Genomic DNA, 24,636 nt, shown 5'->3' on the forward strand with positions numbered 1-24,636 from the left:
TAGAGCTGCCTAGAACATTGGAGTGGTGCCTCGCTACGGATACAAGCGTCAATCCTTCTTCCAGGTCCCCAGCTTCCCCGTCACTGCCCTGGGGCTTGGTGTTCTGAACCTGTGACTGTCTGAGCCCCTCCCCGCCACGGACGCCCTGACGACTCCCTGTGAACATCAAACCCGACTTTTAAATCCAACGTCACCCCCCAGCGCAGGGGAGGAACGTCCCGTCAAACATCTTTCTCTTTTCTTTCACTTTCGCATCTCCTCACTTTTCCACTCTGACCTTGGCAGTCAAAACTGAACCGTTTGACAATCGAGTCCGTCGATATTCGACATAGACATTGCTGTCGCAGCAAAGACATCGAGACATTGCAATCTGTTATCGGAATCCAAGGAAATCCACAAAGTCCACTCCCACCAACAGCCCGTAATGGCTCCTCTAGCAGAGATGGCCAACCAGGTCCACGAGATCGCCAAGCGAGAGTAAGCCATTCACTTTCGCATCACCAACAACATATCCCCAACCTTGCTAACAATGTTTAGTCGTTGTTTCCTTGATGAATACGGCCAACGCTACTGTTATACCCACTGGTACTACTACGGCCGCTGGATCCTACTAGCCGTGGCGATTCTTTGCGTCTTTCTCTCGGTCTACCTTATGGCGTACGTCGCCCCCCTACCCATCCTAACCATCACCTGACCATTGCCACTGACAGCACATGGCTGTAGACGTAGAAATTCCCGCCGCCGCCGCATCCAAGGGACGCAACCCATGTATGGAACTGGCTGGATGGCTCCTGCCCCTCCCCCATACGCGCCGCCCCAGTATTCCGCCCAGCCGCCACCGGGTAGTCAAGCCCCAGGAGGGTACTACGCACCACCGAATGGCCAGAAGGCGGACCAGAACGGCGAGTACGTTTATGGCGGCAACCAGCAAGAAGGTATCCAACTCCAGCAACCGGCGAGCGCATACCACAGAGGTGCGGATGATCAGTATGCTCCGCCCGAGGGGCCACCGCCTAACCAGGCACATCGTTTCCAGTGAGCTGGGGTCTGGTTCACAGGAAAACGGAACGTGAGACGATGCGGGGGATATAGAGATAGGTGACAGGCGACTATCAACAATTCGAAAACCCATCGATCGACCGAGGAACAAACAGCGACGAATATAATACCTATCAAACAAATGGGCACGGAAGGAAAGCACTGAAAGGACCTGCGCCGGGGATAGCAACTTGAAGGGTTTGCGACTGGCGTTTAGGATCTTTCGACGCTTGCGTGGGGAAACAAGGCAAGCAACGATCTTCGTATCTGCATGATGGATGAAGAAGATGACGGGATGATTGCGATGGGAAGAACAAACAGCGATTCAGCACAGACAATGGAGACTTTTGTGTGTGCAGAGTTGGCGATGTAAACAAGCAATCAATATTGGAGGACAAGCACACAACAGCGCTTATCTATTCTCCTACGATCTTGTTCAGTTCCGTCTGATGTATCAATAATACCATTTCATATTTCATTGTATGTCTGTATCATCATGTACATAACCGGCGATGCTGTACGTGATTTGGCTCTTGATATCATGAATTTCCCGACATGCCGCCCTTGTCGACGTGTAAAAGATAAGGGTCCCCTTGCATGGGCCCATCTCCACCTGCTGTCGTGTGTCGTGTGGAGAGAACAAAGTTCCACTACCGTACTGCACCGCTGCAAACTCAACGTCACTTTCCAGATGCAGATTGATGCAGTGTTCCTCTGGTTTGCCGATTGTCCGCCATCAGAGCCATCCAAGCAGATCATCGAACGGTAAAAGTTCGCTATCGGAGTCGTACCGGGCTCCTTTGGCCAATTGATGGTGGCAGTGCTGGTGGTTGGTCCGACATGCAGAAAAGAGGCGTAGCTGAATCTCACGTGCTTGAGAGGCAGACCTGAACGCTTCGGGAGAAGAATGAATGATTTGTTTTGAGCGAATGCTGACTTGATCCCGCCTTCCGCGTATCACAGGGAAAGGGAAGAGAATGACCAGTGATGAATAGTAAGCCAACCGAATCGCTGACCGTTGTCGCTACGGCGTCGCGGTAACGGCGGAGGAGATTATTGGGCGACAACATTCACAATGTGGAAAAGGCATGATTAATGCATATTGACACCTAGAATACCATAGATGGAAGATATATGTAGGACAGAGAGCATCAAGATCTTTGGTACAGAAAAGCGCCAAACCAGACAGAAAGAAGAACAAAGTACCTTATCGATGAGGAAATTGAGTCAACCCGATTGGGATTGCACTCCAAGGCAGCACGAGGTTTCATACCTCTAAAGATGATTGAAATTGACATTCCCCGATCACCCACCATTATTGCCTGTACTTCCAAGTTTGCAAGCTGACCAAAGCCAGAGTAATCTAGACAGACCCTCCTTGCATTGATCAACAACATGAATGCCACCCCTCGATCAATGTACCTTTTAGCACTTTTTCCACAGATGGCTGGCTGGCTGTACAGGCTCAGCATACCCCATCGTTTAAACCACATGTGTAGCCATATCGGCACCAACTACAGAAAAAAAAACATGTTACCAAGTACCCTTTCCACGCAACACCAACGAGAGTCTACCCATCCAAGTGGTATAACCATCCACAGCTCACGGTGTTTCTTCATCATAAGTCGGGGGGAATAAGTCCCCTGCTCCCTCCAGTTCCGTCTTTTTCCCTTCCAACCCTCCCACTCCGTGAGGCAACCCTTCCTGCAGCCGCGGATTTTTCTTGCCCTCTCTGTACGGATTGTATTCCTCCGTCGCCATCATGTCCAGCGTATCCTTCAACCCTGCACCGCTCAGCGCCCCGCCTTCCTTCTGCGCCTTGGCATCCAGCTTCTCGGGAGCGCCCATGTTCTTCTCCGCGCCCAACACGTGCGACGGTCGGAGGGCTTCGTCAAAGGGGTGCTTGGGCTTGTCGGCTTCGTGCTCGGCGCGCGTCTGCCCGCCCGAGGGGTCTTGTTCGCCGGTGCCGCGCAGGTCGTGGTGGTGCCGGGCTTGATGGGAGGCTAGGGGGTTGTTGAAGGTGCGGGTGATTTCGGGCATGATTTGATGTTTTTTTTTGTGTTGTGTTATGTTGTTATGGAGGTGAAATGTGCTGCTCCTTGAAGGTCTGGGCTCCCGTTGGAGCTTTCTGTTTGCTTCTCGAGGTCTTCTGTTGTGTTGCGATTTGTTTTGGATAAAGATGGGTACCTCTAGGTATGATATTGGATCTGGCCGTATGACTTGGACAAGGCGTGTCTGATTCGACGGACTGGAATCGAAAGAGTCGATGGACGTCTGTATGGAAGAGAACTGTTCATCTGTTCCTGTCAAGGGGGAGAAGTCTCGAATGTGCTCCTGCGTACCTCTATCTGGTGCTGAGAGAGGTGATGTCATTGCGCGAGGTGGTCACAGGACTGCAATCAGTTATTTGTCTATCAGATTACGGGCAAATACGAGACACACGTTGTTAAGAACCCATCACTTACTCCACCACGCTTGCTGACGTAACCCGCTGGACCCTGAAACCATCTTTCGGCTCGACATCACTCGGACACTCTTCATTCACACCATCAAGTCGAGAGCAAGAGACAGAACTGTCGGCTATCGTCGAAAAGATCCACTTGGACCACATCACACTTGAAGACAACCCCGGGCCACTGGCGTCTTGACCGGCGGAGAGGTCCCGATAGGCCCACTGGCCTCGAGTGGCTTCGACTGGAGGTTTCGGTGTACCAACATTCCACTTCTTTGTCCCCGGGTTGTCGGCATCCATTCCGCTCCTTGGGTACTTGATCTATGTTGGCCATTGCAATGGGATATAAACAATGGATCGGCTGAACAATGGCTTTATCAGATTCAATGCCACTTGTTCCGTCTCTTGGAAGGAACACAGCTGCTTTACACCAAGGACAAGACTGAACAGCGCCCCTCCGTACTTCAATAAGAGAATGATATAAGGGCGTCACGATTTCCTCATCAATAAGATCTACGTTCATCATCAGACCCATAGTAACTTGGCGTGATGACATTCAGAAACACCAGTAAACATCATCAAAATGACACTCTGCGATTACGACTCTTCCTCCGACTCAGGCAGCTCAACTGCATCCTGCCTCTCAGATGGGAATCTTCAATACCCAGTATATAATGGTACATCGTGCAGCTGCACATATGCTACATCTAGCAAAAAAAGAACTTGGTCCGAAACAGACGATGAAAGTGACCTCCCTGGTGTCCCAGATTACCGACAAGCCGGCGGTTCTTCTGCTCGCTTCTGCTACGATTCGGATGAGGCCGAGTTTGGGAACAGCCGGGACATCAAGAGAAGACGGACCAGCAACGACAGATTGGTAGTCCCGATTGCTAGAGGGGTCAGAGATTTGATCAAGTGTCCTCCGCCGGCACCAAGGTCGACAACTGCCCTAAGGCCGAATGTGCGTCAGCCATCGACATCTAGGTTCATTAACAGCTTGGGTGAAGATCTCGAGTACCTCACCATCCACGATCTGCCTTCCATAAATGAGAGCGAACTCAAACATGTACCCGTAGCTATTCAACCTCCTCAAATTCGGCCATTCGTCCATGTCTATCCCGCACCAAAGCCTACGACGGCGGCAACAGTACGGTTGAGAAAGGCAGCTTCGCCTGCAGAACCAAAGGTGGTGGTTTCAAAGTGGCTTGGGGTTGCTAATACCTGGGCTTTTCCCTGCCCGTAGGGTCGTAAAGAGATACCTTAAGTCAGCGCATCTTGAAGTTACCTAGAGGTACCTACCTACAGATAGAATGAATCCCCGAGTATTAGACCTTCATAGATGTCTCCACTACACAAATAGCATTATACATTCAAGCAGTTTGATTCCACTTTGAAATTCTTTTGCAGCCAAATGTGAATTTTCCAAGCCCAGTACGTGATCAGACCCAAATTCCGTAGTCGAACTGTTTTGGTACCATCGCCCATAAACAACATCCAACGCCCTTATCCCGCAGCCTGATAGCAGGTTTCCCATCATTACGAGATCAGAATGCAGTCCCCTTTCCGCACACCTCACTTGCCCTGTCTCTAGGTACTCTCATTTCCACTCCCATACTCATTCCCATGCTCCCTCGGCTGGGCAACCTGCACCGCAACATCCACTCATTTCCTCACTTGGATCCCATCTTCTTCTCCAGTACTTTTACCCCCTTTCTGATCGTGGTGGTGGTGGAGTGTCCTCAGACTATTCCATTTCCTCACCCCCAAATACTCCTTCTCCCCGTTCTTCTCCTTATTCCCAACCCCTTCCTTCATCTCCGCGTCATTCACCGCTGCCCCCTCGAACCCCTCCCACGCATTATCCAGCTCTACAAAACGACCATCCATCCAAGCATTCGTCCTCTCCCGTCGCATGTAAACCGCCTCTGCCGGTGATACCGGAGGCTTGAACGGCTTTGATCCAATGGTTGGCGGCGTGATGCTATCACTCAATCTTCCGCCTTGCCCGTTGCTTCCAATGGGGTAGCGGGAATGGGAGGCAAGGACTTTGGGGAAGTACTTGACGATGAAAGGCCTCAACGTCATGACGCAGGCGCAGACAATGGCGCCGTTACACTCGAGTGCCGTAAGGTAGGTGAGCTCGGCGGCGTTGTAGGCCCAATCGGTCGGATGGATACGGGTAGTTTGGACTTTGATGAGCTTGAGGAGGCGGAGGATAGAGATGAAGCAGATCCTGTTGTTTGTTACCAAAGTCAGTGGGAGTGGAGCAGGAGGGGGCAGCGGCGAAGGGAGGAAGACTTACACAAAACCAAATCCAAAGACCACGGAAAGCGCAATCTTTTGCCTCTTGGGCAACATGACTGACCACACCACAGGCAACGGCAGCAAGAAAATTAAAAAGTCTGTCGCCATGTGCAGACCTGTGCTGGACCACCACATTGACTGGGGCGCAGTCCATTGTCTGTGAATGGTGGAGTCCCAGTAGGAATTCAAGGGAATAGTGGCCACGAAGCACACGGCGAGCATGTAGACGTGGCTGATGGTGACGATGGACAGGAGGATTTGGCCACCGAGTCGGGCCCAGCGAAAGTTGAAGAGGTGGATGTAAAGTAGCAAGATGGAAGCTTTGGAGAAGTAGAGACAAAGGGTGTAGAAGACGAGAGAGTACCAGGAGGCCTGTGGTGAGATGTCAATATGTTAGTGACTGCGTCCATGTCTTTCTTTGTCGTGTTAAAGAAGGGGAGGAACGTACCCTGTACCAAGCAGTCCCGGCTGCTGTATCTGAACAGTCAATGTCCCAGACATGAAGGCCGGAACCGTTGATAGCCTCTGCGCAGTTTTAGTATTCCCATCTGCTATCCATGAACATGTTTGGGTTTGTAGGTAGAGGTACTCACGCTCTATAGTCCCAACACTTGTAGCCAACGAAAACACCAAAGCAGTCAAGATACTCCAATCCGTGGGTCCCAAGACTCGAATAATGACGCTCCTCGTGTATAGCCGCAACCCAACAAAAAGAGCGGCTATAAGCCAGCAAATCACGGTTGAAGCGTAGATGTTTGGCCGTAGGGAATCATGGGCTCGTTCACTTGCCGGCGGCCATATATAATTCGGGTCGCATAATTCTGATGGTGCTGTGGTGTCATTCGCCGTACTGTTCATCGTATGTGGATCGTTTCACGCTGTTGTAGATCAAGGTCCAAGTCTAATAACCCGACCTCGACACTGCCTCTCTGTCGTCCGTAAAAATGTCAAACGGTTTGAATACTAGCATCGTGGGCAGTAGAAGTACTTGATGGGAAAGGGGGTCCTGTGGGGAGAGCGGATTCATGTATACAGGTATGGCTCGGAAGCTAGTACCCAGTGAGGCAGGTAGGTAGAGAGCGGGAGAGTGTAACAGCGGAAGTTTAAGCCAGTGCCGGGGAAGCATGCCCGGGGCCCCAGGGCGGGTAAGCGGGTGTCAATGTAACCGTCTCTGTCTATAAAAGTTCAGGCAAGACGCAATGGGAAAGCTTCCCGATAGAACCGGCAGTCCAGGACAGCCTTCACCGGTGAAGGGGTTTCACGCCTGTGTCATACTAGTAATGATTGAGGCATTGGAGATTGGATCTTGTGTTGGCTGAATCTTGAATCCCATGGGTACACTGCCTCTACTCGAGATTCGAAGCTTGATCCCATGTCTGAGGCGACCACAAGGAAAAAGAACAACTGAACAGACATGACACTCAGTCCCGACTGGACCGCGTCTGCGTGGCCGTAAAATTCTCGTTATGTCTCATTCTCTCTTTCCGCCAAAGAACAAGTCTGAGTCGAAACTGCACGAAGCAGATGTGGAAGTTGGCAAGTGCAGTGCAGTGCAAGGAAGGCGTCGGGTGAGTAAAGAGATCCTGCCGTGATTGTATTTAGGAGAGTGGCTCCATGCCGCGGAAGCGTACAGGAGCTTTCATTGGCCAAACAGAGGTTCAAGTGGAGTCGTGCATCAGCGGGAAAAGTGGAGAGTGCGGAAGAGTCCAGTCCGTCCCGCCCGTCCTCTGAGCCGTCGCTGCCGGTGCCTGGATCGCCGCCGGGCATGGTTCGGGCAACTTCCAGAAGAGGACACATCCCGGACACTGGTGAGCCCTGTGAGGAAGGAGCATAGAGTGGAGTTGTCAAAACTGAAGGTCCTCCTTTCCGTCATCACTCAACTTGACCCCGCCAGGCAGCATTGCAGTGCAGTGCAGTGCAGTGTTTTGTGTTTCGAGTTCCATCAGAACATTTTGGAGGATGGGAAACAGGTTGGGCACGGATTCTGCAGACCCCGCGAGGCATGGACATCCAGGATAAGTACCTCTATGGAACTCGCCCGGAAGCAAGCGACTTTTCCTCCGTCGACCTCCAGCTCGGCAACTCCCAACCAGGCTCGAGCCAGGTTGCGACTCTCTCTATCTCGCTAACGTCGTATGACTTCAGCCCGCAGCATGTTGCAATGTTTGATTTGCCCCCACAATTACAGAGTGCTCAATGCACCCTCGGCGCTTCCTGTTCTTCTTCCAGAAACTGTCATGAGAAGAAAAGGTGAGCTCGGTGAGCCAAGAAGAGTCACCTCGGTGTGTTGACCATATCCCGGCACTGCGTCTTCACTCACTCACTCACCTTTCACCACGCTTTACCCACTCTCAAATACTAGACTAGAGGTAAGCTTGTCGACGGATTCCACCATCTTGTCTCCACGATCAACAGCTTGATTGGCAGGGGGGCTGCCAACACATTCGGACACGTCTGTTCATGGAGACAATATAATCCAACGCATTGCCTTTCGTATTGAACCATATCAATATCATTCTGACCATCATCGACCTCATCAGCATCAACATCACCCAAGATGGGCTCCCATCAGAAGGTCAAGCGTGGTGATAAACCCATCCTCCTCTTCACCAGCATCCCAGCAACTGGCCACATAACTCCCACCCTCCGCATAGCTTCCGCCCTCCATGCTCGCGGCTGGCCCGTCTTCTACCTTGGCCCTACTGCCCACAAGGCCACCATATCCGCCACCGGCGTTCAATTTCTTCCCTTTCTCGATGACGCAGACTTCAACGACTTGACATACTTCGTTCCCCAGGGGGAGGGGGCCATCACCGAAAAAGATGCAGTGGTCCAAGGTACTACTTCTGAACCAACCTGGCGCGACCGCGTCTTCAGCGATTTCCGCGAGTTTTTCATCTCCGCTATTCCGGCTCGGCATCGCTCCCTCTGTGCCGCCTTAACCCACATCCGCCAGCTTTTCCCCTCTTCTTCTGCTCGAGTGGTAGTAGTAGCAGAGTCAACGTCCAACTTCCTCCTCCCTCTCTTCCACGGGGCCCCCCTCCCTCCTTCCATTCCCAAGCCAATCGGCTCCATTGCTCTAAGCGTCATGATCCCTCCCCTCCGGTCTGTGGACATCCCACCATTGGTCTCTGAACCGATAGAGTTTGATACTACTCCTGCTTACCGAGAACGGGTCGCCAAGATATGGAGGGACTGGGAGACGGAAACAAGGGGTCTAAAAGAGTTGCTGGTGGAGAAAGTGGAACAAGCAGGCGGCAAGGACTTTGCCAAAGCCATGGAGACACGCGAAAGGGAAAAGGGTCGGGAAAGCTGGGCATTGCTTAGCGGGGAGTGTTTTGTCGGGTATAATTACGTTTGTCAAATTGGTGTTGAGAGTTGGTTTTATAAGACGGAAGAGGGGTGGCCGGCGAATTGGCGGTTTGTCGGTGCGGTGCCCAAGTCGGTTCGTGTTCTTGAGGAAGCAAAGCAAGCCTTGGTGGATGAGGTCAAGCTGGCGAGGGAGAAGGAAGGAAAGAAAGTGGTCGTGGTAGCGCAGGGAACCGTAGAGATTGACCCGAGGCATCTTATCCTTCCAACCATTCAGGCTTTGGGTGGACGAGAAGAAGACACCCTGGTGGTGGCCATCTTGGGACACCGCGGCCGAACACTACCAAAGGACGTGGTAGTGCCCGCTAACGCAAAGGTGGTCGACTACCTCGCCTACGACGCCATCCTCCCCCACACCGACGTCTTCGTGAGCAACGCCGGCTACGGTGCGGTGATGCACGGCATTGGTCACGGGGTGCCGATGGTTGTCGCGGGAGAAGAACAGGACAAGAAGGAGAACGTTGTGCGGGTGCAGTGGCGTGGACATGGAGTTAAACTGAACAAGTCGTGGAGAGACGACAAGGAGTATGTGAAGGAGTTAGCAGAGGCCGTTGGGAAAATTTTGGACGAGGAGGAGGGGAGGGAAGTAAGAAAACGGGCCATGGAACTGAAGGAGGAAGCGGACAGCATCGATTGCATCAAGACCGTCGAGGAGTGCCTATCCTCCTACTTGTAATCCATTAGTACTCCCCAACAAACCAACCAACTAAACTATAGCTTGCTTCCCTTCTCCTTTTTCTCAGGAGCAGCAGCCATAGCCATAGCCTCCGCCCTCTCCATCACCTCCAAATCCCTCGGTACCCTCACGGCCGTCTTAATCACCTTCTTTACCACCTCCCCTCCCTCTGTCTGTTCTTCCTTCACCTCTTCCACCTCTTCCTTCCTGAAATCGACTAATATCACCCTCTCCACGTCTCCTCCTCGCCCACTGTCCACCAACTCCCGTCCCGGTTTTGCCAGTCCCAGAATCACCCGTCCGTTGCCATAGCTCCCCTGTTTAGCAAAGCTCACCACCTCGGGACTCATAACCTTCTCCGCCCACGGGATGTCAGAGGTCGGATGCTTCACTGAACTCGTCGGTACCCGGCGCAGGAAGGAAACAAGCCTTTTGCGCTGCTCGTCATAGTCGGAAGATTGTATGGGCAGGAACCGGCTGATAAGGGTCAAGAGGTAGAACTGCGGTGGGTAAAGGATAATTTCGCCTGCTGAGGCCTTGGCCAGCCAGGTTGAAGGAGAATCAAACAGTGCGGCGGTGTGTTCTACGCCGCCATCGTGGGTAGGGGTTTGGACTATCGTTGTAGTCTGCGATTCGGCGGTGGTGGTGTTCAGGGGAAGCATGTACAGGTACATTTGCGTGGTGAACCGTTTGCGCTGGTTTTGGGGCGTGATCCAGCGCGTGAAGGGGACGAGGTTTTCTATCTTTTGTTAGCTTCTCTATCCCTCTCTTCTTCAACCCGTCATGACCAAGGACCAAAAGTGGAAAAAAAAAATTAATAAACTCACCAACATCAGCCACCCCACCTTTCCCCTCTAACCAAGCTGTAAACTTGACCCGATCCCCAAATACCTCCCTCCGACCCTCTTCCAGCTCCTCCTCGCTCAACTCCAACATTTCTTTACCCGCACCACCACCATCATCTTTCCGTCTAGCCAACAAAATCCCACTCTCCTCAAATGTCTCCCTCACCGCCGCTAACCTGTACGCCTTACTGTCCCTGTGCAACTCCCCATCCTTCGTTGGCAACGGGTAATATTCACCCTCGTGAAACTCGGATAGATTTCCGCCAGGAAAGACGTGAGCGGAAGCAAAAGAGGTGGATTTGGCGACGCGGTGGAGTAATAGGACTTGGTTGATGGGGGAAAGGAGGATAACAGAGGAGGAAGGGCGGATGGGGAGGGGGCCTTTGTCTGCCCCTGAGGAAGAAGAGGGTTTAGATAGGGGTGGGATTTCGGGTTTTGATGTCGGGGGCATGGTGGTGGTGAAGGGTCTAGTTGATGTTGATGTTGGTGTTGGAGGGTTGTATCGGAATGCAGACAGGGTCTTGCGGGGTGGGTGTTGTGGGATTCGGGAAAGACTGCTCAGCTTGTGTGTCTGGGATCGGAGAGTGGATGTTGACAACTTGAAGTTGAAGATGTTGGTGCTGATGCCACTTCGAGTTGTGAAGCGGAAACGAGCTGAACTCATGGTTTTCCTTCCCTTTGTTTTTGAGGTGTAAATGAGATAAAGAAAAAAAGCGAATCTGTGTGTTTCTTTTGACTGAATGGCTCTCCCCGGACTTGTTGCGAGGGGTTACGAATACCGGAATCTCGTTCAACCTCGGTTCGTGCGTTGGGGTCTGCCTGGTGTTTACTTGATCGGTTCCAGGTTCCCCGCATCCGTCAGCCAAGACAAATGGCCCTGAAAATAGTGGCCCCACAGCGCCTCTTTAGCGCACCGGGGTTCCCGGCCCCTCTCCGGGGTGGGGACGCCGTTATCCCCGGATGTCCGTATCCATCGGTAGCGGCATCACCGCATCAACGCATCATCACCTTCATTGGGCTTATGTTCTCTTCTCAAGTTGCATCCACCCCGTGGTCCTTGTTTACGTCGGCTTCGTTTCGATCATTGGATCACCTTCCAGTCACTTCCCAAATGCGGATGTTTACTGTAGGTGCGTGTGGTGCACTTCAAGACGGGATGCAGTCGTATATCACCATGCCGTGGTTGGATGTAGCAGCTCGTCGTCCTTTCCTCACACATAAAAGGCCATAGCCATGATCATAAACAACTACCCAACCCTAGGTCCCCAAGAACAACACTATCCTCTTTCACAAATCCCTCGCCAGCCCCCTCTTATAAGCATCCAACGCCCTGTCCCTTGCCCCCGAATGCTCCACAATCGGCCTCGGATACCCCTTCTCCTCCAACTTCTTCTTGACCTTCTCACTTCCGCGTCCATAAGGGTCATGGATCTCCCCACCTTTACCCCCCTTCAATTCAGGAAGGTCCCTCAACTCCTCCACCCACTTCCTGATATAATCGCCATCAGGATCAAACTTCTCGCTCTGCAGCAGCGGGTTAAACACCCTGAAGTACGGTTGCGGATCCACGCCCACTGAAGCAGCGAACCCCCACCCCCCATTGTTGGAGGCAAAGTCCCCGTCAATCAGGTGCTCCATGAAGTAGCGCTCGCCCATGCGCCAGTCTACTAGCAGGTCTTTGGCGAGGAAGGAGGCGACGATCATGCGCAGACGGTTGTGCATGTAGCCAGTGGAGAGGACTTGACGCATGGCGGCGTCGATGATGGGGAAGCCGGTGCGTCCCTGAGTCCAGGCGTGGAAGTGGTCGACGTTGTAGGACCACTCGATGTTGGAGTAGGTGGGCTTGAAAGGTTTGTTCATGCTGCGGCGGGCAGTGTTAGGGGAAGTTGAAAACCTGCTTGGTGACAGAAAGGGGGAGGGGAAGGGGAAAACGTACCAGACATATGGCCAGTGAACCAAAACATGCTTATAAAAGTCTCTCCATGCCACTTCAGAAATCCACCTCTGAATCCCCTCGTTCCCGCCATTCAGCTTCTTGGTGTTGTTCCTGTCCCTCGCCGTGCGTATCGCCGTCCTGGCGCTCAATGTCCCCGAAGCAAAGTGCACTGAAAGGTTGCTCGTCCCCTGCATGGCCGGGATATTTCTCCTCTCTGCATACTTACCGATAGCCTCGTCGCAGAACTTCTCCAGCCTTTTGAGCGCTTCGTGCTCGCCTGCTGGCCATAGAGAGTGGTACCGAGCCTTTTCGTCATCTCGCAGTCTTTTGCCCTCTGGAGCCTCAGGGATAGAGCAAGCGAAAAGATTTTCGTGCTTCTCCTTTGTGCCGGGAGGGTTTGGCCCAGGCTTTTCGTAAATCTCCAAACACTCCGGGTTTTCTTCTATGTGCTTGATCCACGCTCGAAACCATGGGCTGTAAACGGCGTATTGCCCTCCGCTTCCACTTTGCAGTGCTCCTGGCATAACAACGCAGGTATCGTGAACCACGTCCGCTGCCATCTTCTCACCCTTTTCCCCTTCCGCCAGCAACTTGACCAGCTTCGCCTCCCTCCTCAACTCATCAACCTCATACTCCATCGCACAAAACAAATGACTAGCTCCCCAGCTCTTCATCAACTCCTTTATCTTGGTCGGGACCTCTTTGCGTTTCTCCACCGTCTCCACCCACAGCGGAATCCCCAAATCCTCCAAGTCCGTCTTCAACACTTCCAAGGTCCTCAGCATAAAGTCCACCCTTATGGGAGCCCTCAGATGCGCTTCTAGGTCCTCTGGACTCAACACGTAGAGACAGATCAAGGGCACCCCGGCCTCCTTGGCTTTCTGACTGGCTAGCCAGAGAGAGCGATTGTCATGGAGTCGGAGATCCATCTTGAACCAGTGGACTACCGCTTGGCGAACTGGTAAAGACTTGCGCAGGGCGGCAGTCTCAGCTAGTGCAGCAGAGAGAGTTTCGATAGGCCGGGGTAGTTCATTGTCGTTGTAGGCTTGGGCCCGCGCGTTGGACATTTCATGCGGGTAGAACTTGCGAAGGACAATGCCGTGGGTTTCGGAATCCTTGTAAAAGGGGTGTGGTGCACGGAGGGGGTCCGAGGACGTGTTGGGGTTGGTGGGAGGAGCATCGGTGGTGGTTTTGCGCTTCTTGTCGGCTGAAGGGTTGCCATTGACGTGTGAGGTCTGAGGCGGCGCTGAGGCCTTGCGCTTACTGGGAGCCATTGTGGTCTTGAGCTTGAAGTGAAGAGAGGTCGGCGGGAAGACGCTTGTCGTTGGTGTCAAGGTGCGGATGGTGCGAAACATGCAAGCTGTGTGGAAAAAAGGAGAGAGGAAAGAGAAATCATTCTGGCTTCACCATTGCGACAGCCACAGGAGAACTAGGCACTTTCACAATGCGCGTGAGTGTGATTGCAAAGCGATGATGGGAGGTTGTGTTTGTGCAATCGGATCGCTCGATCTCTGCGGTACGTCATGGTGTAATTGAATCGAGACGGATCGCCCACTCCGTTCCAGTTGCTTTGTTAGCGCATCTCCAGCGGATCTCCAAAATGCAGGGACATCCGATAACATGCGGGTTTCCATGGCAATTATGGGACGAACGAAAACAATAAGCGTGGAGGGAGAGAGACAACCTGACGGAACTTGCCTTTTTGAAACCGACTGCCCTGCAAACGGACTGGGCTCCCTTCTCTCAACATATCAGCACAAGTCACAAAAACAAAACCAAAAGACAAATATGACAGCCCTAGTGGGAGACTGAAACCACAAGGGCATCCAAGAGAACGGGACCTCCAGACTGTTAAAACACAAAACGAATGATCATGACAGCATGTAAGACTCGTATCTGTACCATGACGAATCACTCGCTCGTCACAGCCTTTCAAAGCCTCAATCTCAATTTGCGGCATGGAAGCTATCGAGGTAGCTCCAGAATCCCCAGCCTCGAGTATTGTAACCCGGGGAGACTTGTCTAGCCAGGCGGTGTGTGTGTGTGTTTTGCTCAATGTCACGGTCGATTGGGTTCGGTGTCATCAGATCGGATGTGGGATGTTCGGAGTTGGTGAGAAATCTGTAGACAGACGGTATGTGGACGGAACTCGTTCAGATCATCAATGCCAGTGTATTTTTTTCCGAATGAGAAACAATATCCTTCTGACGCCATTGAGCCTTTGTCAATCAAAGATGCATTTCCGCAAATCCCAGAGTTCCCAACCCAATGTCGTGGTCCCGCTGCCAGTAGTTGTTCGTCCCAAGTCGTTGCCTGTTTTTTTCCCACAGGTCGTTCTTGTGTCCAGATCGATCATGTCGGATATTGTCTGAATTGTTGGGTATCATATCAGCAAAATTGCCCCTCGGTCGAGATTGTCGATTCCGGATTTCGAATCTCCGTACCATTGCCTCATTCGTTTCAAAAACACTCCAGGCATTTAGCGCTGGGGGTTCCAGACGGCCTTGAGGAGACCATCGCGCTGGGCAAGGCGGTTGAGGGAGTCGTCAGACTCGCCCATGGCGCGAACGAAGCCGGAGAGAGCGTAGATGATGTTCTCGCCCTGGATGGCACGGCCGTTCTCGTCGACCTTGGCGATGGTGATCTGGCAAGAACCGTGGTCCTTGGACTTGATGATGCGGCCCGTCGCAGAGCACTTGCGGGGGACGTAACTAGACGAGAATTCCCGTCGTCAGCATTTCACCTCTTTGGAGAAACAAAAAGACAAAAATCAACATGGGGACGGCATACAGGTCGACAATTTCGCCGCGATCGTTCTCCATTTTGGCTGTCTTTGGGGGTGCTGAGACTGCGGTTGGGGGTGTGTGGTCTGGTGACGAGGAGCGGGCAACAAGCGCAGAATTTCCGACTTGGTCAACTTGAATTTCGACAACAAAATCGCAGTTTGGTGTGCAAGCCCCAAATGTGGGCTGCCCAGTAATGCGCACGGACGCTTTTGGATGGTTTCTGTGGCTAGTGCACGTCCTCATGTGTGGCTGTGGTCTAGATGTTGCCTTCGCAAGTACTTAGTACCTGCACTAACAACAACACCTGCACTGTCAGCTGATAGCGCGCTGTAATCGCGATCGTGGTCCCTGCAAAGTGGAAGCCGTAGAGGTTCCCATCCTCGTCGCCTTCCTGCTTTGATTTCCGCGCGCGGCGCATCGAGTCGCCAAGTTGGCCCAGCGTCCGTCCACCACTCACTTCAAGTTAACTCACATTTGCGCCGGCACTTGCTTCTCTTAGGCCCGGTACCTCTACCTTACCTACCTCTACTCCCGCTCTGCACATTCAAGTTGGATATTGATGGAGGAGACGGTGTACTCTTCCCATCGCATCACCAGTTCGAATGGCGCACAATGACACGATAGACATCATCTCCTCGTCGCCCGAGTTTCCAGACATTAGCGTCCTAGTCGCAAAGGCAGCATCCAAGAAATCAGCGCTGCGAACCGGTAGCAATGCCACACCCATTCCCAGCGATGCAGTTGGGCTTGGAACCTTCACAAGCGCTGCTAGCATTTGGCACTTGTCGCAGGTCATGGACGAAGAAAAGCCCACAAAAAATTCCTCATCTCGGCCAGCAAAAGAGACTCCGGCGATAGCAACATCAGTGTCGACAGTAGCGGTTGAAGTGTCAGCAACAACAACGACGGCCGTGTCTGAGGAGAAGCCAGGAAAGAAACCCAGGAAACCGAGGAAAAAAAAGGACGAGACAACAGCCGCCGTCGACGAAAATGCACCACCTAAACCACCAGCGAGGAGGGGAAGGCCGCCCAAGCAAAAGGACGTCGAAGGACAACCTGCCTTACCCAAGTCCAAGGCTACGAAACCAGCGGCAAAACCACGGGCTTCGAGGAAGAAAGCTGAGACGGTGAGCAAGCATTTTGCCGCTTCTGCTCATGCTTCTACGGCCGATCCTCCAGAGGAACCCTCGAAAAATCCCGCTGCGTCGAAGCCTCCGAAACCCATACCCGTACAAAACATAGACGAGCCAGTCGACCTAGAACCGGCAGCAAGAAGAAGACTAGATTGGACGCCACCGCCAGATGACAGACCACCACCAGCTGCGGGCAACTCGTCTGTGGTCAAGGAATTACCGTCTTCTACGACTGCCCATACCGAACCACCAGTGGCGTTTGGAAAGCTTTTGGATACATACGGCTGTGAACCAGAGACTATTCAGCCGAGTGAAGGCACTAAAGGTAATGTACTTGGGAAGAGAAAACTGATCGAGATGGTCGCTACGACTACGACTACGAACACTGCCACAGACAAACTCACAAGTCCAGAGACGTCCCCAACCAAGCCCAAAGCCCCCAAGAAGAAGCCACGCACAATCACCGACCTAGCAACGGCCGCCTATAGAATACAAGACCCAGTTGACGATTCCATATCGACTGTGGCACCCAAACAAGACACTCTCCTGGGCTACATCGACGTGGAAGACGAGGATGCTGCTGTCAAACCAGGTGGCGCCAAGACAAAGGCCGTTTCCAAGAAGCCAGCAAAGGCCCGGGTTTCCAAGAAGAAGCCCGAGCCTCGAAAACAGCTGTTGCTATCTCCCCACAGCGCACTCAGGCAGGTCTCTGGTCAGAATTTTGTCTTTGGCACTTCCAGCCAGCTTGTGACGGAAGACACCGACCTCCTTCGTGCTTTGCACGAGTCGATGAAGACGGCGGGCAATGCGCAAGAAAGCGATCCCTTCATGTCCAGCCCGGTCAAGTTCAGCAATATTGCTAGCAGGAGCAAGATGGGGAACAACAAGCTTTGGAGGGTTGGGGCTAGGGACGAGGACGGCGATCTACTGGACTTGGAGATCTTTGATCTAACTGAAGCCGTGGAGGTACCAGAGGATGTGGTACAGCAAGCTGACAAACCGGCTGTTGATGTGCCTGAACGGGAGGCAAGTCCTCGAAAACAAGTCGAGCGTGAGGCGGAAAGAGCAATCGGAATATTTTCATCCGATCCCGTTGCCACCGAACGACTCACGATTACAGGACCCGAAACCCTGATCAGTACACTTTCAATAAAGGGAAAAGAGTCAGTTCGCCGTACTACGAAGTCTCCACCGCCAAATCCTGTCGCCCCGCCACGAGAAAGGACACCTCAACGAGCACGTCCGCCATCCCGAGATAGTCTTTCTTCTCGACTACGGAGTCCTCAAACGGAAACATCTCCGAGACCGACCACACCTCCACGAGTAAGCGCTGTGCTCGACCTCGATTACGACTTCGACGACTACGAACCGCCACCAAGTAACCAAGAACATTACCAGCTCCTTGAGCAGTCCCAGAAGACCAGTCCTTCCAAGACGCAGCAGCGGAAACAGCAGCAGCAGCAGCAGCAGCAGCAGCAGCAGCAACAGAAAAAAAGGGACCCTCCACCCCGCCCAAAGTACGAGGTCTTTACTGATGCCCAACTAAGCCGGGAGATCGCCTCTTACGGATTTAAGCCGATCAAGAAGCGCGCAGCTATGATTCGTCTTCTCGAACAGTGCTGGGAAAGTAAGACGGGGGCAGCTACAGGCAAAAGCACAGGGCTAGGTGACAATACGTTGCAGGAAGGGACAGGGAGTTTGGAGCCCGCTCACCGATCCATCAATTCTGTTGCGGTATCTCCCGACCGAGGGAGGGGCCAAACAATACAAGGCGCACATATGCAAGAAGCAAGAGCAGGAATAAAAATGGCTGCGTCCGCTACGAAAAGACCAAGGAAGAAAGCCGCAGTTGCTTCTGCGTCTGCTCCGCGCACCTCCACCATGGAAAACCCACCAAAAGCAGCAACAGCAGCATCCACATCAACAACAACTGCACCATTACCTGCTCTCTCCGCATCAACTTCCAAGCGCCAACGCCGCACCTCGTTATCTTCGATTCGCCCCCGCCCACCCATCCTCGAGATCCCCGACTCTGATATCGACATCTCCGATTCCGATCCATTCGCCTCCTCCCCGCCCGTCTCCTCACCCGATGCCTCCCCTCCTGCATCCCAACTCTTCTCCACCCCCGAAAAGCACCATCAAGATCACAAACACGATTTGGCAGCAGAAATGTCCCTCATCACAGACTGCGAGGAGTCCCTCCTGGACATGACCTCCCGCACGCCCTCGGAAGCTGATCTCTTCAAACACATAACCGAAGCCATCACTACCGCTCCCCGCACTACCAACCCTTCCGAGCCCTCTTGGCATGAGAAAATCCTCATGTACGACCCTATCATTCTGGAAGAGCTGACAGCGTGGTTGAATACGGCCGGAAAGGGACTGGATAGAGTTGGGTGGGAAGGATGCGAGGCGGGCACGGAGGAGGTGAGAAGGTGGTGCGAAAGTAAGGGCGTGGGGTGGGTATGGAGGGAGGGGAATAGGGGGCAGGTGAGGAAGAGATTTTGAGGAAATAGGTGGAGGTTTGCGCTGGCCGATGGAAAGGAGGCGGGGCGCTGACCTGGAGAGTTCCTTATAACGTTTCTTCGGCGGACCGCCGGACCCACAGCTCCGATCGTACCGGGACCGCCGGTCAGGTTTACGCAGCTGTCAATGGCATTTGCAAATAAATGGCAACTTGCAGTTAATCAGATGCAGGTCACCTATGCAACCTGGACTTGGTCTTCTCACAGCCTCCGCTGCCTGAGACAAGTTTTATTCCATGCATAGAGGTATATTATACGCATGTCGCTGTTCATTTCTTCAAGTCCGGCACTGTGAGTCTTGGTAATCGGACTTCCGGCATGGCTCTTTATTTTTCTTGTTTTTTTCCGAATTGAACACTCTAGCCTGTTGGAGAAGGGGTATATATTCCTGCCTTTGGACTGGTTCTGTCCCTCTTCTCCTTTCCCTTCGTTTCGTGTTTCACAACCCAAGTACAAAGACATCAACCTCGAGACTCTATCGAAAAACGTTCATTGTCAACGACTACCTTGATCAACTGCGGATTTTAAAAAGCGACAAGATGATGTCTCTCTTTTTCGTTTTGTCATGCTTCTTGTTGGCCATGGTGCCAACAGCATTCGGGAATCACGAAACGGCCCGGCCTCTCACGTCGCCCCCCTTTGTTGCAAATATCTCGGTTGATGGAGACAAGTCGGTTACTCTCAAGGTGACAACTGTCACCTATATCAGCGCCAAGAACTCTACCACGGTGGTGCCTATTTTGACTCTGTCGACCGTGGTTGAAGAAATCGCCCAAGAGTCTGTTGCTGGCCTCACCGTTCCAGCTTCCCCTGCCTCAGAGACTACGAGCGCACCTACGCCATCGGTAAGTACAATTCCGACCCCATCGAGCTCAAGCGGAAGTCAGCGTGGTGCACAAACCAATACCAACGGTGGAACAACCCACGATGAGCCATCCCCTATCACATTTGCGAGCAGCGAACACTCATCTACTGTTGAGGTTATTTCTGTTGTTGATCTCGTCTCTACCGCTCGTGCTCAGGGGGCTGTTGACGCTCAGGCGACTGTTGACACCTCTACTACCCCTGTTATTGAGACTACCTTTACCGTTCTGGCTACTGACGATGCTCAGGACAAGCCTAGTGTTCACGTTCGCGACTGGAACGCCGCCGAACGAACAAGAAGAGTCAGTCCCTCGAACACGTTTACCACTCTCTATGGAGCCAGAAAGCCGTCCAACCCTACGAACGGTCCCCCCATCACTCGGGCCATACGAGATTTTCCGTTTTTGGGGAAAACAACCCTCGTCGGAACCCGCGAGCCGTCCAGCCCTACGAACGGTCCCCCCATCACTCGAACCATACGAGATTTTCCGTTTTTGGGGAAAACAACCCTCGTCGGAACCCGCGAGCCGTCCACCATGACGCACGGCAATCGAATTCGCGAGAACCCAGACGGAATGGACCCTATCCAAGCCCGCAGCACCTTGTCTACCTCGACCTCGACCACCCTCCCCCCTGTCCCGGACGCCGAAACCCCTTCTGCTCTCAACCTGGAACCCAAGGGGAGCGACATGGAAAACAAGGACAAGGCCGAGAATGTGTACCTTGTTTTGAAGGAGGACAGCTTCGGGGATTTTCTGAAGCACGTCATTTGCTTTTTTGATGTTTACTGTGATGACGATGCCACCGATGAATGGAAGAGAAAGAAGAAAATATTTGAGGACCACTGGATGGTGGAGCCAATCGCCGCGGCGACGGCGAAGACGGCGGGTCCCACCCCTGACCCTTCTTCGATGGCCACTACCTCTTTAGCCTCTTACTCTAGCCCTACCTCTACCCCTACCTCTGCCTCCTCTGCACCGACCCTTGACCAGGACCCGGAACCTCATGCAAAGAGGAGTAACAACACCGACAACGCCGACAACATTGTCACCAACGAGATGGGCAACATGAATGTGAATGTGTCACATGCGACGGAAGGCTTCTGGGATGGTGTCGCGGAAGGGGCCCACAAGTTTTTTGATGGTGTCGCGGAAGGGGCCAGCGAGTTCCCTTGCTGGTTTCTTCCTTTTACTTGTCATCATTGATGGCAGCATAGCGGCTGAATCGGAGAAATGGACTGCAGGCAAAGGGAGGGGTGGGGGAAGAGGCAGCGGGCATGCATGCGCTGGGAACAATCGCAGATGAATACAGCCAAGGGTAACGGGAACATGAAGGGAAGTGCGAATCTTTTGATGGCAACTATGTAGAGGTAGAGGTAGTAGCTTGGGCCCTATTGAGGGCACTGTTACCTACCTCCAATGGAATCTGCCACATTGAGTTGGTAATGCCCCTGGGATATAACGACGAGGGCTTGTGTATGTTTGATTTGATCACTGGTGGGAATACAGGTTACATGCAGGATGTAGGCTTGGGGAGTTGAGCCGCGTGTGACTATGGGCTCTTTGGAAAACGGAATCTGCGACTTGCTTGATTTTTAGTTTGGTTTATCTGAAGGACACGGAGAGCTTGCAGTGCCCTGATTTTGAGATTGACGAAGAAAGATTGGATACATGTATTACAAGGGAGAAAGCCCAAGTGTACCTCTTGTGAGAATGATTTCGAAAAAAAAAAAAAAAAAAAAAAAATTTAGGGTAAAAAAAGGATTTCCATACACTACTAGTATGTGGGCTCGAAGTCTCTTTCTTTGTGTTACTTACATGTAGGTTGCCACCTGCCTACCTCTAAGTACCAAGCAGCCGAGGTAGGTTTAGGTAGTGCAACCTAGAAGACTGTCATTCCTCCTCACACAGAAGATGGAAAGACAGGACACTGGCAGTGATCTTGTTGACATTCATGTTTCATTTCGCTAAACACACTGTGATATCTCGACTAACTGCTATGTAAAATGGAGATTACCTATTCGGAACCACATATCGGCGTACCTTTCTGTGATTCAAAGACATTTCCATGCTGTTCTACATCTTTGAGCGTTGAGTCGTTCCCAGTGCCTTACACGGCCGAATTCCTTCACGTACCAGTTGACGTCCGTATGCTCCCTCCAGACATCAGTTGTCCGTCAGATCAATCTCGACCTTTCCGTTTTCCAGGCGGCGCAGCTTGTAGCAAAGGGGAGAGGAGGTAGGGTCCATGGGTCGTTCTTTCTTGACACCTCGGCGTTCCTCGTTTTCGGGTTTGACGCGCGGCTATGGGACAAAGTACGGTTAACTCATCGTCTGTATTGCTGCACGAAACAGAAGACCTGCAGTTTATGGTGCAGATGCTTACATGTACCTGGTATTCCTCTTCGACGTGAACACCTTCGGCCTTCTCGACCGGGCGAGATACAATGCCTTCCTGCAAAAGACCCTCTACGATATTGTACATTGTAAGCGGCTTTTTGGGACGACATAGGGCGATGGGCATGAGACTTACCCATGGTGCGGTAACGGAATTCGAAGACGGCGATGGGTCGGTGATGCGGATCGACATTTCTTGAAGTGGCTACTTGACCAGGGCGATCAATGGGTTCAGACTCAAAACTGAATAGGCCTTGGTAAGCTAGATGCTCTCCGCTGTTTGTGGCTATTGGTACTTGTATTCTTACCTGACCTTGCTGTCAACGGCTTTGCCCTTCAAGTCCTTCTCACCAACAGAGAGAATAGGGATAGGACCGTCTATGTCCCTAAACGGTATAACACCGCCAGTTTTGACCCTGAGATAAAGGTTGACAACAAGTGTGCCGTAGTGCTTGGCGGCCTCCGCCTGAGTACCGTCCCCTCCTTCCCCTGTACAAGATCGGTGGTAGATTAGTCTGGCGAACCTCACACAAAAGTTTTACAAGTATGATACACTCGTAAAACCACTCGATATACTTACGAACATCAAGGCTGCCAAAGTGAAAAGTGTGTCGTTTCCAGCCGGTCGCTTGGCTGCCAGTCTTACAACAGGATCTCTTGTTTTCAGTACCAACGGACACTCGCCTGTAGCCGGAGTGGAATCCATCCATGGAACAACACCAATAAATTTTTGGCTCTGTCTTCTTGAAGTCGTGGAAGTTTGTCGCGTCAAGGATGAAGGCAAAGGGCTTGCCTGCTTTGGCCTCGATGTATTTCAGCACGTAGGGAATCTTGTGGTCCGGAGTCTGCTGGAATGAATAATAGCTGATCTCTTTGGCGCGCGACTCAACTTCATCTGGGTCGGCTTCGTATTCGCGCGCACGCTGGCCGTCGACCTCCACGGCAACCTCAAGCCCCGGAAGGCAGGTGAGGATTGCCATGTTCGGTTAGAATTTTCTATGAGTTTCTGGGTGTTACAACCATGTGTTTGTCTTCGTGCTCAGAAGAGGATGTAGGGCAGTTGGTGGTGTGAAGGAGAAAAGACACCAGGCATCGTAGCGATATTCAAATGCGGGGTGTCCAATCTTGGAAAGGTAGGTACTTACCTTGACGGAAGAGAATGGGACTCAAGGCAGTGAAGGGACCTACGTCTACAGGGCTGGGCGGTGAATGGCGCCGCTGGGGAGTTGGCTTCATACGTCACAGGTACAGAAAAGAGAAGGCGCGACTGAAAGGAACGACGGGACCAGGAGTCTGGCACGAAAGCATGAAAGATCGGTTCTGAAGTTACCGCAGTATTGTCTCGGCGGCTCTCAAGATTTGCTCCCAACTAATTTCCCCAGCATAAAAAGCACATATTCGTGCAGTGTGCTTACAGATTATGCTTGCTTTCCAGGAAACCTAAATCCCAGTGCTCCGAGACTGCACGGTAGCTCTTGCTGCCGAATATCCAAGGTATGTAGGAATATTTCCATCGTGCATTAAAGAGATGCAGAAATATTCCTGCATTGCAAATTTCGATTCAAAAACGTGTATAGAAGAATATCCTCTTCCAGTTTAGCTTTTCTCTCTTTCTTCTTCCTCTTAAAAATCAATTCAAGCATTTCTCTTTTTTATTGTTCCAACGTCACGTAATACTGCACGCTCAGAATAATCTGACACTTGCGCCATTTCACGGACTCGAAATCCATCATGCACCTGAACTCAAAGCGGAAAGAACTTCCAAGAATACAGGGGAAAGCTGTCTTTCACTGTTTGTGGTGTTTTTTGATGATGGCTTCTCAAAAGCAATGGCTCGTTTACCATGGGACCCAAGACTCAAGTGATTTCGATGCTTCCAGAATTCTCATCGATCAAACAAATTAACAGTGGGTTGCGTGGCCTCAGAAGAGTAGACTAGGTACTTCTTAGGTGTAAACAAAAAAAAAGTGAAAAAAGAATCAATGCGATCTTTTGTACAGCCGCATCACTGTCTTGGTAAACATACTGTGGTAGCGTGGATCAAGGCCTGGCTGAGAAGAACATACATGTACCTCTAGAGACTGTGTCCGGGTTATCTTGATGTTAAACATTGTCAAGATCACAGAGGTGCTGAGGTATCTTGGCTATACATCCGGGCCGGTTTCTCCGAGATCAAGAAATGATGGTACGTAGGTGTCCGTGGTTGCTGTTATTGCTGGCCAGCATCCGTCATGTTGTTGATGCGCTGCGAGAAGATGCCGAAGACCACTTGGGTTCCAATTGGCGGAGTTGTGATGCAACGGGCAACG

The 24,636-nt window shown here is 52.1% G+C and overlaps 11 protein-coding genes across 12 annotated transcripts; 5 read left to right on the forward strand and 6 right to left on the reverse strand.

Annotated features, from left to right (window-relative positions):
- The first annotated feature begins 88 nt into the window (after positions 1–88).
- NCU08621 (hypothetical protein) lies at positions 89–1,694 on the forward strand. The gene is made up of 3 exons (XM_959736.3): positions 89–477; positions 538–657; positions 724–1,694. Exons 1-3 carry the CDS (start codon positions 425–427, stop codon positions 1,037–1,039), a joined length of 489 nt encoding a protein of 162 aa, XP_964829.1. The 5' UTR covers positions 89–424; the 3' UTR covers positions 1,040–1,694.
- Positions 1,695–2,532: 838 nt separating this feature from the next.
- NCU08622 (hypothetical protein) lies at positions 2,533–3,283 on the reverse strand. The gene has a single exon (XM_959737.2). It carries the CDS (start codon positions 3,076–3,078, stop codon positions 2,641–2,643), a length of 438 nt encoding a protein of 145 aa, XP_964830.1. The 5' UTR covers positions 3,079–3,283; the 3' UTR covers positions 2,533–2,640.
- A 790-nt stretch (positions 3,284–4,073) lies between these two features.
- NCU08623 (hypothetical protein) lies at positions 4,074–4,647 on the forward strand (the record flags this gene model as incomplete). Its single annotated transcript, XM_959738.1, has 3 exons — positions 4,074–4,167; positions 4,228–4,451; positions 4,567–4,647. 3 exons carry the CDS (start codon positions 4,074–4,076, stop codon positions 4,645–4,647), a joined length of 399 nt encoding a protein of 132 aa, XP_964831.1.
- A 103-nt stretch (positions 4,648–4,750) lies between these two features.
- Positions 4,751–7,354, reverse strand: NCU08624 (hypothetical protein). The gene is made up of 4 exons (XM_959739.2): positions 6,388–7,354; positions 6,243–6,319; positions 5,793–6,166; positions 4,751–5,723 (listed from the first exon to the last, which is right to left on the reverse strand). Exons 1-4 carry the CDS (start codon positions 6,650–6,652, stop codon positions 5,153–5,155), a joined length of 1,287 nt encoding a protein of 428 aa, XP_964832.1. The 5' UTR covers positions 6,653–7,354; the 3' UTR covers positions 4,751–5,152.
- A 187-nt stretch (positions 7,355–7,541) lies between these two features.
- Positions 7,542–9,956, forward strand: NCU08625 (hypothetical protein). Its single transcript, XM_959740.2, has 2 exons — positions 7,542–8,163; positions 8,335–9,956. The coding sequence occupies exon 2, from the start codon at positions 8,352–8,354 to the stop codon at positions 9,837–9,839; it is 1,488 nt and encodes a 495-aa protein (XP_964833.1). The 5' UTR covers positions 7,542–8,163; positions 8,335–8,351; the 3' UTR covers positions 9,840–9,956.
- NCU16496 (NUDIX family hydrolase) lies at positions 8,176–11,500 on the reverse strand. The gene is made up of 2 exons (XM_011395143.1): positions 10,667–11,500; positions 8,176–10,578 (listed from the first exon to the last, which is right to left on the reverse strand). The coding sequence occupies exons 1-2, from the start codon at positions 11,346–11,348 to the stop codon at positions 9,875–9,877; spliced, it is 1,386 nt and encodes a 461-aa protein (XP_011393445.1). The 5' UTR covers positions 11,349–11,500; the 3' UTR covers positions 8,176–9,874.
- Positions 11,501–11,914: 414 nt separating this feature from the next.
- Positions 11,915–13,894, reverse strand: phr (photoreactivation-deficient; the record flags this gene model as incomplete). The annotated part of the gene is made up of 2 exons (XM_959741.2): positions 11,915–12,545; positions 12,621–13,894. The coding sequence occupies 2 exons, from the start codon at positions 13,892–13,894 to the stop codon at positions 11,972–11,974; spliced, it is 1,848 nt and encodes a 615-aa protein (XP_964834.2). The 3' UTR covers positions 11,915–11,971.
- An 815-nt stretch (positions 13,895–14,709) lies between these two features.
- crp-7 (cytoplasmic ribosomal protein-7) lies at positions 14,710–15,550 on the reverse strand. 2 transcript variants are annotated; one of them, XM_011394913.1, is made up of 3 exons: positions 15,411–15,550; positions 15,065–15,331; positions 14,710–14,988 (listed from the first exon to the last, which is right to left on the reverse strand). In XM_011394913.1, the coding sequence occupies exons 1-2, from the start codon at positions 15,440–15,442 to the stop codon at positions 15,100–15,102; spliced, it is 264 nt and encodes an 87-aa protein (XP_011393215.1). In that variant the 5' UTR covers positions 15,443–15,550; the 3' UTR covers positions 14,710–14,988; positions 15,065–15,099. The 2 variants fall into 2 exon arrangements, with proteins under 2 accessions (XP_011393215.1, XP_011393216.1); XM_011394914.1 differs by having other exon boundaries at positions 14,717–15,331; positions 15,411–15,500.
- Positions 15,551–15,712: 162 nt separating this feature from the next.
- Positions 15,713–19,163, forward strand: NCU08628 (hypothetical protein). The gene has a single exon (XM_959743.2). It carries the CDS (start codon positions 16,009–16,011, stop codon positions 19,048–19,050), a length of 3,042 nt encoding a protein of 1,013 aa, XP_964836.1. The 5' UTR covers positions 15,713–16,008; the 3' UTR covers positions 19,051–19,163.
- Positions 19,164–19,225: 62 nt separating this feature from the next.
- On the forward strand, positions 19,226–21,652 carry NCU08629 (hypothetical protein). The gene is made up of 2 exons (XM_959744.3): positions 19,226–19,912; positions 20,180–21,652. The coding sequence occupies exons 1-2, from the start codon at positions 19,607–19,609 to the stop codon at positions 21,134–21,136; spliced, it is 1,263 nt and encodes a 420-aa protein (XP_964837.2). The 5' UTR covers positions 19,226–19,606; the 3' UTR covers positions 21,137–21,652.
- A 219-nt stretch (positions 21,653–21,871) lies between these two features.
- NCU08630 (hypothetical protein) lies at positions 21,872–23,426 on the reverse strand. The gene is made up of 5 exons (XM_959745.2): positions 22,908–23,426; positions 22,636–22,816; positions 22,464–22,570; positions 22,317–22,399; positions 21,872–22,234 (listed from the first exon to the last, which is right to left on the reverse strand). The coding sequence occupies exons 1-5, from the start codon at positions 23,305–23,307 to the stop codon at positions 22,097–22,099; spliced, it is 909 nt and encodes a 302-aa protein (XP_964838.1). The 5' UTR covers positions 23,308–23,426; the 3' UTR covers positions 21,872–22,096.
- Between the last annotated feature and the right edge of the window lie 1,210 nt (positions 23,427–24,636).

The sequence above is a fragment of the Neurospora crassa genome, linkage group I (genome assembly GCF_000182925.2).
Source record: "Neurospora crassa OR74A linkage group I, whole genome shotgun sequence".
In the NCBI taxonomy this organism is placed as follows: domain Eukaryota; kingdom Fungi; phylum Ascomycota; class Sordariomycetes; order Sordariales; family Sordariaceae; genus Neurospora; species Neurospora crassa.